The sequence below is a fragment of the Neopelma chrysocephalum genome, unplaced genomic scaffold, assembly GCF_003984885.1.
Source record: "Neopelma chrysocephalum unplaced genomic scaffold, ASM398488v2 Primary Assembly neopelma1_96845, whole genome shotgun sequence".
NCBI lineage: Eukaryota > Metazoa > Chordata > Aves > Passeriformes > Pipridae > Neopelma > Neopelma chrysocephalum.
Window position 1 is genome coordinate 258,998 of NW_020925488.1, and position 15,953 is coordinate 274,950.

The 15,953-nt window shown below is 44.9% G+C and overlaps 1 protein-coding gene across 6 annotated transcripts in view; it reads right to left on the reverse strand.

The window, feature by feature from the left end:
* Positions 1-15,953, reverse strand: part of FAM219A (family with sequence similarity 219 member A) — a 95,653-nt gene that overhangs the window by 14,690 nt on the left and 65,010 nt on the right. For all 6 annotated transcript variants that reach the window (XM_027670466.1, XM_027670467.1, XM_027670465.1 and 3 more), the window contains exon 3: positions 110-212. In XM_027670466.1, the coding sequence (XP_027526267.1) occupies positions 110-212 (103 nt within the window). The remainder of the gene's footprint in view (positions 1-109; positions 213-15,953) is intronic.

A 15,953-nucleotide genomic window follows, 5' to 3' on the forward strand; every position in this document is an offset into this window, starting at 1 on the left:
TCACTGCTCTTGCAGCATGTCTGTCAGTAGGCAACTGGCTATGAACATTGTCCTTGGCCACCCTAATCCCCCAGGTATTGCAGCTATGAGTACTTTTCCAGTCCTTTACCTTGTTCGTGCCATCACGTTGTTCTTCTTGGGCTGCTGATTCACTGGGCTTCCCATGTTGCCATTCTTCAGGGAGCCCTTCCGAGCCAGCTCCCTCTGCTTCTCTGCATATGAGACACAAAGGACAAAAGCAAAATCAGGGCAACAGCCTAGCTGGCTACCATAGAGCTACAAAAATCCAGTTTTCATAGTGGCAAAAAGCATAGCAGAATTAATAGCAAAGGATGTGAGGTCTACATCTCTTTTGGACGGACACTGCAAAGGCCAGATGAGCTGTGTTCCACTTTCTTAGAGGTCACCAGGGACTAAAACTAATATACATTCATTCACATCAGCTTCTGACATCAACACACTAAAATCTTCGTCTCTAAGGTCTTGGAGCTTCTGGATGAGACCCAGTGGAGGCAGACAAAGGACAGAGACCTGGTCCCTGTCTGCAGCTGGTTGCTGCATGATACTGTGCAGTACTAATATGGCCCTGCCTCCAGCAGGGATAGGAGCCCAGGCATGATGGGTTTTCATACAAACTAATATTAAATTTTCTGATTCAAAGTCTTGCCTTGTTTCCTGTGGAAAATCAATTGGGTTGAGTCACCAATTAGTTGCAAAAATTGGGCCAACTGCCCCAATCTCATCCTGCAATGCCAGACAAGGCTTGTAGGCAAAAGCTGAGCATGGGGCCAGTATAGCAGGAAAGGGACTGGTTAAAAACATTCTCCAGAGTGTGACAAAATGTTGGAAACTACTTTTGTGGCATGCCTGAAGAATATGGATATACCAGACTGCTTGCTGAGGAACCTGAACAGTGAATTTGTTTTGCTTCTGCTTCCCCTACAGGCTGTGAATTGTGCTGATTTTTTCGATTTTTTTTTTCAGATTTTATTTCCCCTTGGAGAGAAAAGCAGCTTTTCCTGCTTGTTGTGGAAAAGCAACGTGCTACTGTGTAAGCAAATTCAAGGTGAGCCACTCTGTTCCTTCCTCACAGGTCAGAGCAGGGGGACATATGCCCAAGGCTGCCTTTTTTGAGGGAGAAGCAAGCAGCAGAGATACCTAGAGATTGTGATGATGAGAAACATGGAGAGAAGAGTACAAACCATGCCCAATCCTGCTCCTGGTGACAGTGGAGGCCAATAAATGCTCATGGAACTTGGCAGGAAAGGGATTGGATTAATAACTCCCTCTGGCATGAACAGCTAAAAGACTGATAAAGGATTGAAGTCAAAACCTTAAATCAGAGTAACTTCTCAGTACTGGAACTTGCAAATGCATTGATTATCTCTGTCTCAATAATAAATGCATAGTACTTTGCAGGCTGCTTGAATTTTGCTGTCCAGAGAGGGATAAAGTGGGGCTCTATGGAGGCAAACATTTACAACACTAAATACAACCCAATTTCTACCCATCTACATCAGAAGCTTCAGCGCTGAGACAAGCACTGAGACAAGCTGCCAATGCTTTAGGAGGCTGTATAACTCACAAAAGACACCTGACTCAGAAACAAGGGTACAGGTTTCATTTTCTTTCATGGAAGCTAAGGCCTGCCTGAGCCTTTTAAATGAACCAGCACTCTCTCCTTTTTATTGATCCCTCAGCACAAGCACTAATGCTGTTCTCCAACTCAGATTACTCATTCAGCTGATGAACCTGGACTTTTACTAACCATGTTTTCCTCCAGTAGGTCTCTCCGTGACTATTTCTACTCTATTACTGATTCCTATTGCAACATATGGGTCAGAATGACATGAGCTTTTCTATTTAATCCTTTCAATTATTTAGTGGCTTGCAGTGAACAATCCCAGAGCAATGTGAATGCAGTAGGAAAATCTATGCTTGTATCCACAGCCAAATTTCTTAAATGTGAAACAACAGTTCATCTGTCTGTTGAATGCTATGAAGTGTGAGTCCCTGGTGGCCAAAATGCGATTTTGGCTTCCAGGGGCAGTGGGAGGCCTTCTCAGGCCTAGTGTGTTAGAACAAGCTCCTGGAAGGTGGTGAAGATGTGCATGAGTCACATCAGGTTTTAAGGCATGGAAACCTAGTATTTGAGCCTTACAAGTGTTGTGAACTACTGATACTTCCATCATCACCCAAGGGAGCTTTTGGATGCCAATCTCTTCCAATAATTCTGAGCTATAAATTCCAGCCTTGCAGATGGCTTTCAGCTCATCTGGTTTTCCCAGATGTTTGTTTGAAGGCCAATCCCAAACTCGAAGTACCTGGGTCCTTTTAAGAAATGCGACTGATTTAGGCACTTCTAAGGATATTACTTTCAGAGTCCAATATTTTAACAAACCCCTGTAATTTCACAAATTGAAGTAGTTCTCACAAAATCTGCAATCAGACACAGAACCAGCAAAGACAAGGTGAGAGGAGGAAAGGCTGAGGGAGCTGGGCCTGTTCAGCCTGGAGCAGAGATGACTATAAGTATCTGAACGGAAGGCGTCAAGAGGATCGAGCCAGGCTCTGCTCAGTGGTGCTGAGCAACAGAACATGAGGCAACGGGCAGAAACTGATGCGCAGGAAGTTCCACCTGAGTATGAGGAAGAACTTCTTTACTGTGTGGGTGACCGAGCACTGGACCCGATTGTTCAGAGAAGGTGTGGAGTCTCTCTCACCGCAGACATTCCAGAATCATCTGGATGCAATCCTGTGTCATGTGCTCTGGGATGACCCTGCCTGTGCAGGGAGATTGGACCAGATGACCCACCGTAGTCCCTTACAGCCTTACGCATTCTGTGATTCTGTGATTCTGCTAACAGGCAGTCCTGCCAAACACAGAGAAAATGGGACATACAAGAAGAAATGAAAAAACAGAAGACTCTGGTTTCCAGTCACTGGTTATTTCATGTTTGGTGAGTTTGCTGTTGGATGAAAAGCTAATACAGGAGAGACAGAAGGTGAAGGACAGAGATTCAGAGATGGAAAAGTCAGAATGAAATAAAGCTGCTCTCCAGCTACTTCAGAGAAATCGCTAATTACTGGCAGTGTAACAGCAGAGCCCCAGTGATGCTCTTTACATGGCATTTGCAAGTATTTAAAATGAATTGCTTAGCTTTCATTTCACTTGGCTGTTCTACTTTTTACCATTGTACCTAGTGAAATACTCAAACTCACATACAGTTGGTCATCCCCCCTCCCATGAAACAGCTACAGGTGACCAAGAACACTGAGAGTACAGGTGTGTTGGCTTGCAGAGACAACAGCAACCACCAGCAATACCAGCAGGGCTGCAAGAGCTGGGGAAGTGCAGCTTTAACCAAATCCAGCTTCCTTCTGGCTTTTCACTAATTTTCCAGAGACACTTTGCTGAAGAAGCAGGATAGAGCAGATGAGGTTGGGAGGGCATGAAGCAGCCTGCATATGCCTTTGACATTAAGAAATATGTTCAATTAGGGGTCTGAAGATCCTGTCTGATCATTAGTGAGGTTACTGTGTTGGGTGATGTATTGGGTTTGTGTGCAAGTTTTTGTTAGTGGGGAATTGCAGAGGTGGGCTCTGTGAGAAGCTGCTGGAAGCTTCCATATGTCTGACAGAGCCAATTCCAGCCAGCTCCAAGATGGACCTGCCATGGGGAGCCCATCAGCAATGGTGGTAGAGCCTCTATAATAACATAGGAAGAGGAGGAAAAAAACTGCAGACAGAGGAGTGAGGATGTGTGAGAGAAACAGTCCTGCAGACACCCAGTTCAGTGAAAAAGGAGGGGCAGAAGGTGCTCCAGGCTCTGGAGCAGAGATGCCCCTGCAGCCCATGGTGAAGACCATGGTGAGGTTCCCCTGCAGCTCACAGAGGTCCATGAGGCAGCAGAGATCCACCTGCAGCCTATGGAGGATCCCACACCAGAGCAGGTGCATGCCTGAAGGAGGCTGTGACCCCGTGGGAAGCCCATGTTGTCATTGTATTTTCCCTCCTCTGTCCAGCTGAGTGATAGAGCGGTTTTGGCAGGCACCTGCTGTCCAGCTGGGGTCAGCCCACCACAGGTAATCTACCTGTCTCCATGCTTGAGTGGATGTTATTGTTTACCTTGGCTGAACACCCTGTATCCACCGAGACTCCGCCCAACCCCCTCCAGAGGGAAAAGGAGGAGGGAAGGGGGGAAAGAAAAAAAACTTGCAAAACTAAGACCGCTGAGAAAGGCAGTTTTATATTTACACAGAGAAGAAAAAGAGAATTATAAGCACTATAAACACAGGGAAGACTGACAATAAAGACTATTTCCCCACGAAAGGTGTTTTCCTCCTCCAAAGAACAGCCGTCTATCCCGTGCAACTGTCCCGGAAGAGAAGGAAGGAGTTGTTTCCTTCTCATCTGTTTATATCTGAGCTGAGGTAACATGGTATGGAATAGCTTATTGGTAAAATATACATCAGGTGACCTATCCTAGTTCAGTTTCCCTCCCAGGGAGGGTTACAAACCCACTACAGTGGAGCAAAGCAGCCTTCACTTTTGTTTCAGTGAAGAGCTTGGAGAACAGAGAGCTGTGCTGTCAGTCTGACTCACTGGGGAATTTGTCTGCACCAGTTCCACTTCACCTAATCCTGGACACTGTGAGAGAAAAAGAACACATGAAGCAGCACATGAATGCATTCCTCTATGTGTGTATGTGTGCGAGGAGGTGATCCAGGATCCTTTTAATACCACTATCCTGCTCTGAACAGCATGGGGAACAGCCTTTGGTCTGGATTTGCCAACCACATCACATCTTGCCCCCCCTTTCTTGTCCACCTTGTCACTTGATTTTTAAGACACTTTGTCCCCTTATGACATTATAATCATTTAAAGAGAGATGAACCTGCTCAATGAATAAACCACTGCCTTTGTGCCAGCCTCACACCAGCCTGTGCTGCTCGCTCACTCCATCTGAGCCACTCTGCATCTGATCCAAGTGCTGTTTCAAGGTAAGCTCTAATGGTCACAACAGCCAAAGCAGCTCATGGAGCTTTCAGTAAGGCAGGAATAACACGTAAGTATAAAGGAGCAAAGGAAATGCATGCTGCAGGCACAACCAGGACTGTAAGTGGCTCAGCCCTGTTCCCTGTCTGGCAATGGTGTCCTATTATAGGAGCCTGCAAAGGTCCTCAATAAGAAAGTGCCCCAGCATGAACAGCACTCAGCAAACCATCCCTGTTCCAGTGTGGTTTCACCTGCCTGATCCAGGATGTGTCTGAGAATGGATGGGCAGACAGCTGCATGCTGACAAATGATGCACACCCCCACAGGGAACATCCTTTAAAGTCATGTCTAAATTGAGAGGGGCTGAATTCTCCCCTTATCATGGGAACAGCTACAGCCCTAATGAATGATTTCAAGCACTGCTTGAAATGACTTAGTGCAATTTAAAATGGTTACCTGTTCAGCTGGCAGGATGTGTCTAGCTGCTTTATGGTGAGGGAAAATAGTAACAGAGCATGGGAAGCAGAACGGACTTAACATGAATGTCTCTAAATTAAAAATTAGACTTGAATGCATCCTTAAAATTACTTCCCCGGTTTCAGCATTGAAACAAAATCATAACCAGTTTTAACAACATCTTCCTGTTTTTTTAAAAATGAAATGCTGAACAGTTTCTTTGGTCCACGTGGCTATGTAGTGGGCTACGTAGTTTGGTTTGCCTAAACTCTGCCTCAGAAATGGCAAAAGTAGCCATATGCTTGAGACTCCTGCAGAACTGCCCCTCTGTGACATGAGGCAAAGCAGACAACCCAGGAATCTGCCGAACATCACCCTGTACTATGCTGAAGAACTATTTGGAGGATCAGACACCCCAAATCTACATTTGCCATTTGTCCCAAGATGGTGAGTGAGTCTGGCTATGATCAGTCAGTGATGGGTGGAGAGTGACTTAGGGTTCCATGGCCTCAGTGTCACTGGGCTTGACTACCTGCAGCCCTCTCAGCTGGGGCAGCCTGACTGGCACAAATGTTGTTTTATGACAGATGAGGCTGATTTGCTTCCTTGGCACTGTGGAGTGGAAGCAGGCAGGTGCTGACTGCTCCTGTCTCTTTGCTGAGAGCTGTTGGCTGAACCTCAGTAACTCAACTGCTTGTGAACCTGCCTGACCAGGACACAAAGCTTCATGCTATGGGGACAGTGCAGTACGGGCCCATGGGATTTGCTGGAGTGTGAAACTAATCCAGTGTGACAGAGTTGTACTTTTGCATCTTCAAGGTCTATGAGATGAGATTTTGGGATGTATTTCCCCTCTCTGTCTCCCACAGTCAGCCAAACTGTTTCTGAGGCTGAGGACTGCAGTGACTCCCTGATGAATTCTAACTTCTCAAGCAAGCTGAGAATTTAAATTACACATTAAATAAAACTAATCCTTCTGTTAAGATCCTGCTGAAAAATGAACAGTCATGAGCAAATGGAGGGAGAAAGAAAGAAAGAAGTGCTGTCTACAACTTCTTCAAGCACAAGTCCTGATTTCAGCTCACTTGCATCACTTAGCTTGGGGACATTAGCATGCATCTAGCTGACACTGAAACCTTCTCTACCTTTCACCTCTGACAGAGAGTATTTGTCAGTGAGGACTGTGTCACTACTTGGAGAGATTTCAGGGTATGTACATCAATAGGGGCTTTGCCTCCGGGCTGTAAAGAAAGGAAGGTGTAAGAAAGCTGTGTGACAGGGCTATAGTGATCCTAGTGCGGGCTGTACTCCCTGGGGAGTTTTGGAGAGTGTTAAGTGTGGCATTAGTGCAGCTGATGCGAAAGAAAAGTGATTTTTACTAAACAGGAGCAGCAGAAACAAAAAGGATCTGTCTGTGGTCAGCCCCCTACTGTGAATACAGGGAATACGGTTTCAGGCTGATACGTGCTGGGCACCGGCACTGATTATTCAGGCCAGGCCATCTGAATCAGGATTGTTTCACTTGGTTTCAGGAAAGACTGTTCAGATAGCAGGGGTCAGACAGCTAAGTCATCCAACTACCAGCTTGGGCGAGACACAGTATTTTTAGCTGAAGCACATTATTTTTCTGGCCCAGCCAGACTTGGGGAAGATAGTGAGCTATTTTCTAGTTTGTAGCTCTTAGTTGTGAGAACTGGCTGGCAATAACAGGTGTATGAATCTGCCTTCCATGGTCCCTCTTGGGCCAGGTTTTAAAGATGCAGGTAGCAGCATTTCCATATGTCTTGTTGATCTGGCTGCTGCTCTGTGCCTTTGGAGTGGCTGAGAGCTGGCACGAATACCAGTGGTCTGGGAGTGGCTTTAGGCCCCCTTCAGCTCCCAAGAAGGCCTGATCAAAGAATCAGTGAATGACCTAGAGAGCACTAAGTTAATGTTTCTGTCTCTCATTATTCAAGGTTGCAGCTCTGCATTTCTTGTATAGGAGCTACTACAAGCAGCAGCCAGTATGCACAGCAGGTTACACATGTAGCCGTGAAAACCTTATGGCTGTACACTTCAGGGAAAAAAACCCACTATTCTGAACATAGAGTATCTTCCCTCTTCATGGCACGACACAATTGTGAATCATTTTTGTAAAACAGTAGGTTGTATTTTACTGCTGGTAGAAACTATTTAACTGGTTTACCTTAAAGCCATGTAGAGCATCTGTGGCAGCAGGGGACCAGAGAACCGGGATTGCTTCTCCCAGTCCTCTGCCTGAGCTGTCTCTGCAGCCATTTTATTCAGACAGGTTGTGAGTGTGTAGCAGCAGGCAGCAATTCATCTCTTTATCTTTGAACACCTTTCTGTACTGATTTCAAAGGCACCTATTATCACAGCTCCCATTTCAGAAGGGCATTTGTTTTGTTCTCATTCAGCATGTGCTATCCCACTTAATTTTAAAGGATTGAGACTTTTATTCCTAATGGCTGCAAAATACTGCATATAAAGATTTATCACTGTCAAAACTGGAATATATGAATAGTATTGGTTATATTTAAATGTGGGGGTTTTTTCCATTTTCCAAGTTTACCTTCAGAAAGGGACTTATTTGATATCTCCATGTACTTTTCAAAGAATATTTTTCCTGCCAGCCAGAAGCAAAACCCTAGATATCTGGGGAAGCATTTGTATTCTGACAACTCCAGCTAAAAAGTGTCACTTTATAAACAGACATCTACAAAATGTAATTCATAAAACTGAGGTATTCTCTCCCTTAACATACTTTAAAGGGACAAAGAGAATTAAGTTATTTCACCTGAAAAGATCTGCAAATGCTCCCTCATCATTTCTAGTCACCTGAACACAGGTTTGAGTCAAAGCCATTTGCTTGACCCTGCTGAATGATGTTGCAGACAAAAAAAAAAAAGGAAAATAAAAGAAAAAGAAGGGAGTCTACTAAGTGCAATTTAACTCTCTTCATTTAAAACATCAGCTATGCTAAAGGCATCATCTGCCAGATCAACAGAGTTAATATTAGTGCCTACATCACATTTATTCTGAGTCCTGATGTTCTGTGAAGAAGCATTAAGGTCATTGATGCATGTAGTAAATGTGATGTGTATTTAGGAGAGTGACAGTACAAACTTGCTTAGCTGAATACTCACAGTCTTTGGTTACACAGGAGGTCATCATATAGTGTGTATTTGTATAAAAACCACTTAAATAGAGTCTAGAAAGGACTGTTGGACTTTTCTGAGGACTGCACTGCAGCTGACAGTCCAAGCAATGTTTCTGGCTTTATTTAGCAGCAAAATGTCATACATTTGATCCATGCTGCTTTATCATCTGCTGCATGGGGTTTCTACAAACCTGTGCACTTCAAACAAAATTTCATATTTTCTCTCTAACAAGACGAAGGCAGACAGAGAAAGGCAACCAGGCTGCTTAACAGGCTGAATGGATGGATACTCATCACTCCACTTTGACAAATCTCTGCTCTGTAGTACAATACCTACTGTTTTCTTCCCTGGAAAAGGAAAGAAAATGCATTACTAGTGAGCAGGGTATCTGGAGGGCATGTCACCCTCCAAATACTCTGCTCCCCAGAAGAGGACTTTCAGGCATTGTTTCACTAGATGAATTGCCTGTTTGCTATGAATCTCTACAGGAGAACAGGATATGTACAGCTCAGGATGCCTCTTCCTGCTATTCAGTTAATGACCCCCAGTCCTGGGTACTTGGATCACCAGCAGCTCAGCCAGAGATGTCCCACAGAGCAAACCCGTTCCCCCTAACAGGATTACTGACCTGATACCTCCCTTAGAGAGGCTGCCATGGTCTGGAAATTTGACACACAGCCTTGGAGCTCAATTAGTTCTTTAATAAGTTTATGATTAACCAATCTGCTGATTAAGCTTTCATTAATTAGGCTGGCAGGAATTCTATTTCAGAGGGATAGTGGCCCCTATTGTCTTGGAGATCTCTGTTGAGCCCTTGTGTGTGGCATGCCCTGACACTTCTTCCTCTTGCTCCAGAGTACCTGCAAGAGTTGTCGGGGAGGCACCTGAGGCTGCTGCCAGATCACTGGGGCACAGTGGCCTTTGGTGACAGCTCAGTGTTACAGCCTGGTTGTTATACCTGGCTGCAGCTCAAAGGCTCCTCTCCTCTGAAGTCTCGCCAGATGGTGTAGAGGGAGGCACGTAGGGTTTATCTAGGGCAGCTGGAGACCTCACAAGTACAGTTTCAAAGGGCTTAGCCTGTCATTTTGATATTTGGATTGGGGTGGGTGGTTCACCTCAGGGAGGAGTGGGAACTCCTTTCCACTTTCTCTTTGCAAAGAGTTTAGAGAAAGCTCATGGCTTCACCTCTGGCTTTGTGTTTTGGCTCATGCTCTGAAGGATTGGGCTCACTGGGGGTTGATCTGTTCTCTGTAGGGTGCCTTAGCAGAGAGGGCAGCGTGCTGCCACCTTTCTTCTCCAGCTCGGACCCTGCTTTGGTGGAGAAATCAGGCCTGAGTTCACAGATTAGTCCCAAACTATCCTAAATGATTGCACCTTTTCCCATCCTCAAGGATGGGATCCCCTGTCTTCTTTCTCAGGCAGGGCTGCTATCTGTTGGTGTTAGCCACTGGAGGATGGCAGAGGGGATGGCAGGATGCTGCTGCCAGCTATTTTATGTTTCTTAATATCCTTCTCCTTACAGGTTCAGGGCTGAGGGTTTGGCAACTGCCTTTTCCTCACACCTCTCAAAGGGACTGGTGACAAAACACAGCCATGCTTCCAGTGGCAGAGGGAAAAAGGACTGGCCAGAGAAAACTTGTGTCCCTGCTGAACCCCCTGAGAAACAGGCTTGAGAGACAGGATGAAAGACAAGGTTCTGGCTGCAGCTGCTTTGAGTGCTGCAGGAGGAGAAGCAGGGCTGGGGGATGCAGATGCTGTCCCAAACTGCAGAGTCCTGCAGCTGTAAATCAGACATGTGCACTGCTGAGCTGAAGCCCCTGTCAAAGGAGCAGCAGTTCCGGTGGCAGGGAGAGCTCAAAGGGGCTCAGGGAAAGCCTGACTCATGCTGAAGAAAGCAGTAACATACTGGGAAAGATAATGACAGTTCTTAATATAGAACTCCAATGTCAATGAGTTTGTGTCATGGTCTAGTATTTTAATCCTGATGGTTTTTACACCTTTGTTACCCTTTATTGGGGCAGTGCATGGGGCAGCAATGCTCAGAAGAGGTTTGGTAACACAAGTTACCAAAGGGCTGAGGCTATGACACTGCCATCTCAGTGCTGCTCCTGCTGGGCCACAGGTAGCCCCAAAGGACAAAGGGTGGGTGCTAAAACATTGCTGGCCTGAGCAAGGTTTAAAACTACTTTTGGGGGTCTGTAAATGGGAGTTTAGGCAAAGGGGAAGCAGGTGTGACCATGACTGAATGTCAGACACTGTGTCTCACTCCACACACCACTAATCTTGCAAAGACTCATGCCTTTGGATTGGCAAACAGGCCCACCTCCTCCAAAGAGCAGGCAGAGGAGGTTCCTGATTCTGCCTCTCAACTGCCTACTCTCAACACCTTAGCACTAAATGAGACTGCAGGCAATGCTGCAGCTGCTGAGTCCCCACTATCTGACCCTCTCTCCTAAATGAACCAGTGAGGCAGAAATTCTGGCAGACCAACAATTTTACTGCCCTCCTGAACGACCAGCTGTATGCGCTGAAGGGAGGAAAAAAATCCCAGCTTGGATTTGCCTGTCAAAAGACCATTAGCTAAGGATTTCCTACAGCATTTCTAAGAGAAAAGGAAGCAGACATGCAAAAACAATACAAGGATTATCATAATTTTTATGCCCTTTGCATGCCTAGGTCAGGTATGTGTTGGGCCATAGCACGCACATGTTCAGCTTCACTTGGCACATTTGAGAGCGAAAATTGCCATCTGTATACAAACATAAGGTTTATTTTGTAGAGCTACCTGTTTGTCTGCCTGACTGAGCTGTGGTGAGATGAAAGGAACGGAAGAGTTGTAGGAGTAGAAGAAAAGAGGAAAGAAGCAGCCTGAGGATCTCAGCAAGCAAGGCTTTATTGCAGTAGAGCAAAGGAACTAATGAGTGTGTGTAGAAGATGCAGTTGCTTGCCTGAGGAAATTAAGACAAAAAAGAGACTGTACATAAGGACTACAGACAGCTAGAATGGGAAGTGTGTTTCAGCGATGTACTGTTTCTCTTGGTTTCAACTTCAGTTTGAATTATCTTTCAATAATTAAGACATACATCAAGCTTTAACTTTTGTACACGCAGACACTTAAACGCAGCAGAAGCGGATCGACTTTAATCATGAAAAAGGGGAATGAGGAGGGTCAGGTTATAAAAAGGACTTTATAAGGGTCAGGATATATCAGGGACTTTATAAGAAATGATCTGCCTGCCCTTCAGTCAGGTTGTGCTGCCAGGTGAACAGGCAGAGGTGAAGGGAAGAGGAGATGACAGTGGGGAGATGCTGGCTGGCTGCTGATGGAGCAGGTAGGATGTGCAATGAACTAAATCCTACAGACTTCAATTGAAAGCAAAAGACATGAAGAGCAGGGGGTTGTAATCTTAAGGCATGGTGGGATTTCAGAGAGCCTTTGCAGAGATACAAGCTTGCTTTGTTTTTCTTTTTGCTATGCATTCTTGTAAAGAAACTAATTTTCCTGTTCATAATCTGATTTAAATCAAGAACACAGCTTTCCATTGCCAACCAACTGCATGCAGGGCTCGTAGTACCAACTGTCGTCTTTTTTTTCCTTGTTATTTTTCTCCACACAAGCACCAGCAACTTTTAGGTCATACTGTATCTCAAATTACCCTGGGGACAGAAAATAAGGGTGACAGGTTTATCTGTCCTTAAGACAACTTCACTGTGAAGCAACATCAGAAACTGTCTCTGAACTGGAATGTCTGCAGGAGACAAGGAGTGGGAATGAGGCACTGGTTCCCCCGAGGCAAGAAGTTCAAGCACGTGCAGGGAGGACTCTCTCAAGTCTGGAATCTCTTTCTCACACACAGTATGCTGGAAGCAGCCTGGCTTTTGCCAAGACCCAAACAGAAATAGCTTTAACACTCAGATTTCCGGACGGTCTCTCCACCCCAATGATGCTGGCACACTCAGTGCTGAAAAAGGACCAGGGAAAGCTGTGAGAAGAGGGAAAGGGTGGCAGAAAATACTCACTGCTTTCAACAGGTCTTTGTGGTTTGTAACAGCTGCACTTACGAGGTGAATGAAAGGGCAATGCCAAGCTTCGGGGAATAAAAAACCTTTAGCTTCTCCTCAGCAGAGATGCGGAGGAAGCCCAGGGACTGACAGCCTTGTCCTTTCCAGGGATGGCACGTAAGCCAAAATCTGGGGGCACTGGAATCTGCAGAGCTGCCTTTAACAGTGTTTCTCCTCGGGCAGTGTGTCCACTGGGAGAATGAGAATCATCATTCTCTGATCACCCAATAGACAATCCAGCAAAGCCATCTGACTGAGGAGACATGTCCTGACTTGCAGCTCATAGGGATAAAAATGAGGACAAAAAAGAACAACAACTCAAACTAGCAATTTTCTATCCCCTGCATCTGTTCCCTGGGTACTTTAAGTCATATTGACTCAGCCTGATGACAGAAACAAGGTTTCTTCCTACCAGGTCTCCAGGGTCCAGTAAAATATAAAGGAAAGCAAACTGCATCTCCTCTCCTGACCACGCTATGACAAAGCTGTCAGAACAGCTCTGACAGTGTCATGTCTGCAGCAAAGTCTGGTGGGAAAGGCACAGAGAGCCATCACTCTTCCACATTCCTCTGGAGAGAACTATACTGGAAACCAGAGGCAGAAAGTATTTTCTTCTGAAAATTGCATCGATTTCATGCTTAAAAGCAGGGAATTGGAATTAACAAGACTTCCAACAACGTGTCCCTGCTGTGTCTGTTCTGGAGAGGCTGCTTTGCAACAGCCAATTCCAGTAACACAGAGAGATAAATTTGGGGGTTAAATATACCACGCTTTGCTCACTGGATAGGCCTCAGTGGCTGGAAAAGTGAACATATGGTTTTCTTTACTTGCAGTGTTAAATGTGCTCTGCTTACTTTGGCTGACCTTGTGAAAAATCATACTTAGGATTCACCACTGGCTCCATAACCTGATCATGCAGAACAGAGCTCAGGAAGGTCAACCCACATCTAACAACAACAGTGCAAGGTGCTGGGGACGTGGCAAGGCATCGCCCTGAGAGTGTTTGTGTTTACCAGGTACATTCAACAATCTCCAAGTGCAGCCAAAAGCCTCCAAGCGAAGAAACAGAGCAAAAGCCAGTGTCTGGGCAGATGGTGTTTATGGGGCACTTTCCCTCTGGAAATCTCTGAGGACCATGGTCTTCACTTGAAGTCAACTGGGTGATGTTAGCATTGCCGGACTGGCAGAGGGATCTGTGTGTAGCAGACACCAGAGGCTTTGAAGAACTGCCCTGACTAATAGGTTTTTCAGTGATGTGCATTTACATATCATGACATGCCCCTGCTTACACTTTTCTTCCACCTAACAACCTCATTTCCTCCACTGAGCACAGCTCAAAGTACTCAGACTTTCCACAGCCCTGTTTGTTAACCACTGCTAAGGGGCCTTTTGAGCACTAACTACAGGGTGAGTACTCAGGAGCCAGAGTAAATAATTTGATGAGGTGAAGGACTGGAAGAAATGTGCTCATGAGTCTTCAATTTTAGGGCCTCAAATATTCTCTGGTTAATTTTTCACAACTCTGAGATTCTATCTCTGGATGACATACCTGGTCTATAAGGTCTGACAAGTTGTTTTTTTGTTTTATCCTGCCTTTGAAAAGTTTTAGTATTGTTCTGTAACGTTGTTAGATGTTTTTTTAGGAACAATTAGCTTTTTTCCAAACTACAAGAGAACTTATTTTTTCTGGGCTACAGACAACACATCAGTTTGCTACAGACCAACATTCCCTTTTTCTCAAGGCAACCTCCACACTTTTAACAGTCTTGAACATTTGCCCACTGCCTCCACTCCTGCCCTAAAATCTTCACAAGATCAAAACAGTGTTTTTCAAGTTACTAAAAGTTGGTGACCAGCCTCACCTTCCAGGGTGGATTTTAATCTTCCCTGATTCAAATCCATTCCCCTGTTCTACAGGGAAAAAAACATGGAACGCAAAAGGGAAAAACATAGGATGGGAGGATTCATTTCCTTTTCTTTCATTCTGTCTTTTCTTACATTGTTGGTGGCATGCAGCAGGTAGGGGTCTGTGTGTGACAGCCAGCTTTTAGGTCCTGTCTTTTTCTGCGAAGTTCCCTCAAAAATCCAAATCACAGCAAAAAAAAATCCTTCCACCAATCGAAGTGCCTTTTCCAATGTCTAGTTGAGACATCACCAACACCAAGAAGAACTCAAATTGGTCTAAGAAATGGAGGTGTTGTACAGCCACCTTAGTAGCAGTTTGTCACCTCACATGAACACATGCACAAACACCTTGATATTGGTTCTTCTTTCTAATATTCCATCACTACACTCCGTGAATGCCCTAGGACATAGTACAAGAAATCAGCTGCTTGCTGGTAATAAAAAATCACTCAGCATTGAGAACCATGAACAAAATGCAAGTTAGGAAACACATCTATAAGAGAACAAATCTCCCTGCCTGTGCACTGGAGTCAGTAAGCAATACAAGCAAAGGAGAAAACGAATTTTAATACGTTTTTAAATTCAATCACTATAAAATCAAGAAGATTTGGTGAATTAAAGAGAAAGAACAGAAAGCAATAATTAAAATTTAAAAAGAAGAATATTTATAATGAAGTGAAAATCAAGTAGTAATTGGGTTTTTCTTGTTTACCAGTGGACATACCAGAGGACTGCTTTGTGTGCCAGTGGACCCAAGTCACCTAAATCTAGCCCTGCAAATCCAACTGTGTTTGTGCTGGGAGCCCAAAAGAATAATTAGAGAGGACTTCATTTTTTTCAGTAGGGAGTAGAAACTATATGACACCTAAAAAAGTAACTGGAGTCCTAAGCAGAAAAAGGATCACAGGATTACTTCAAGTTGGAAGGGACCTCAGGAGGTCTCTAGTCCAATGTCCTGCTCCAGGCAGCATCAGCTCTGCGATCAGACCGGGCTGCTCAGAGCTTTATATTTAGTCAGATTTTCAAAACCTTCAAGGCAGGAGATGATACTACCTTCCTGGGAAAAGTTTTCCCATACTTGATCATCCTCATGGTGAAAAAGGATTTCTGTAAGGTGAGAAAAGAAGCAGGTTGGGAATGAAGTGTGCACTCGATGCTCCAGGCAATTTACTTTCAACTCAGGCATGTTGCTATCATTCCTCAATAGCACAGAGGAGGTTTCACATGAAGCTTTTCCACTCTCCTTAGAACTCTCCAGATTATCCTGGTCATCTCCCATCTGATGGTCATGACCAGGTCAATGCAGACAACTGGCACTGTCTTTTGCTCTCTTTATTCCTGACCTTTTCCCTTTCTCTATCTGCCCTGCCT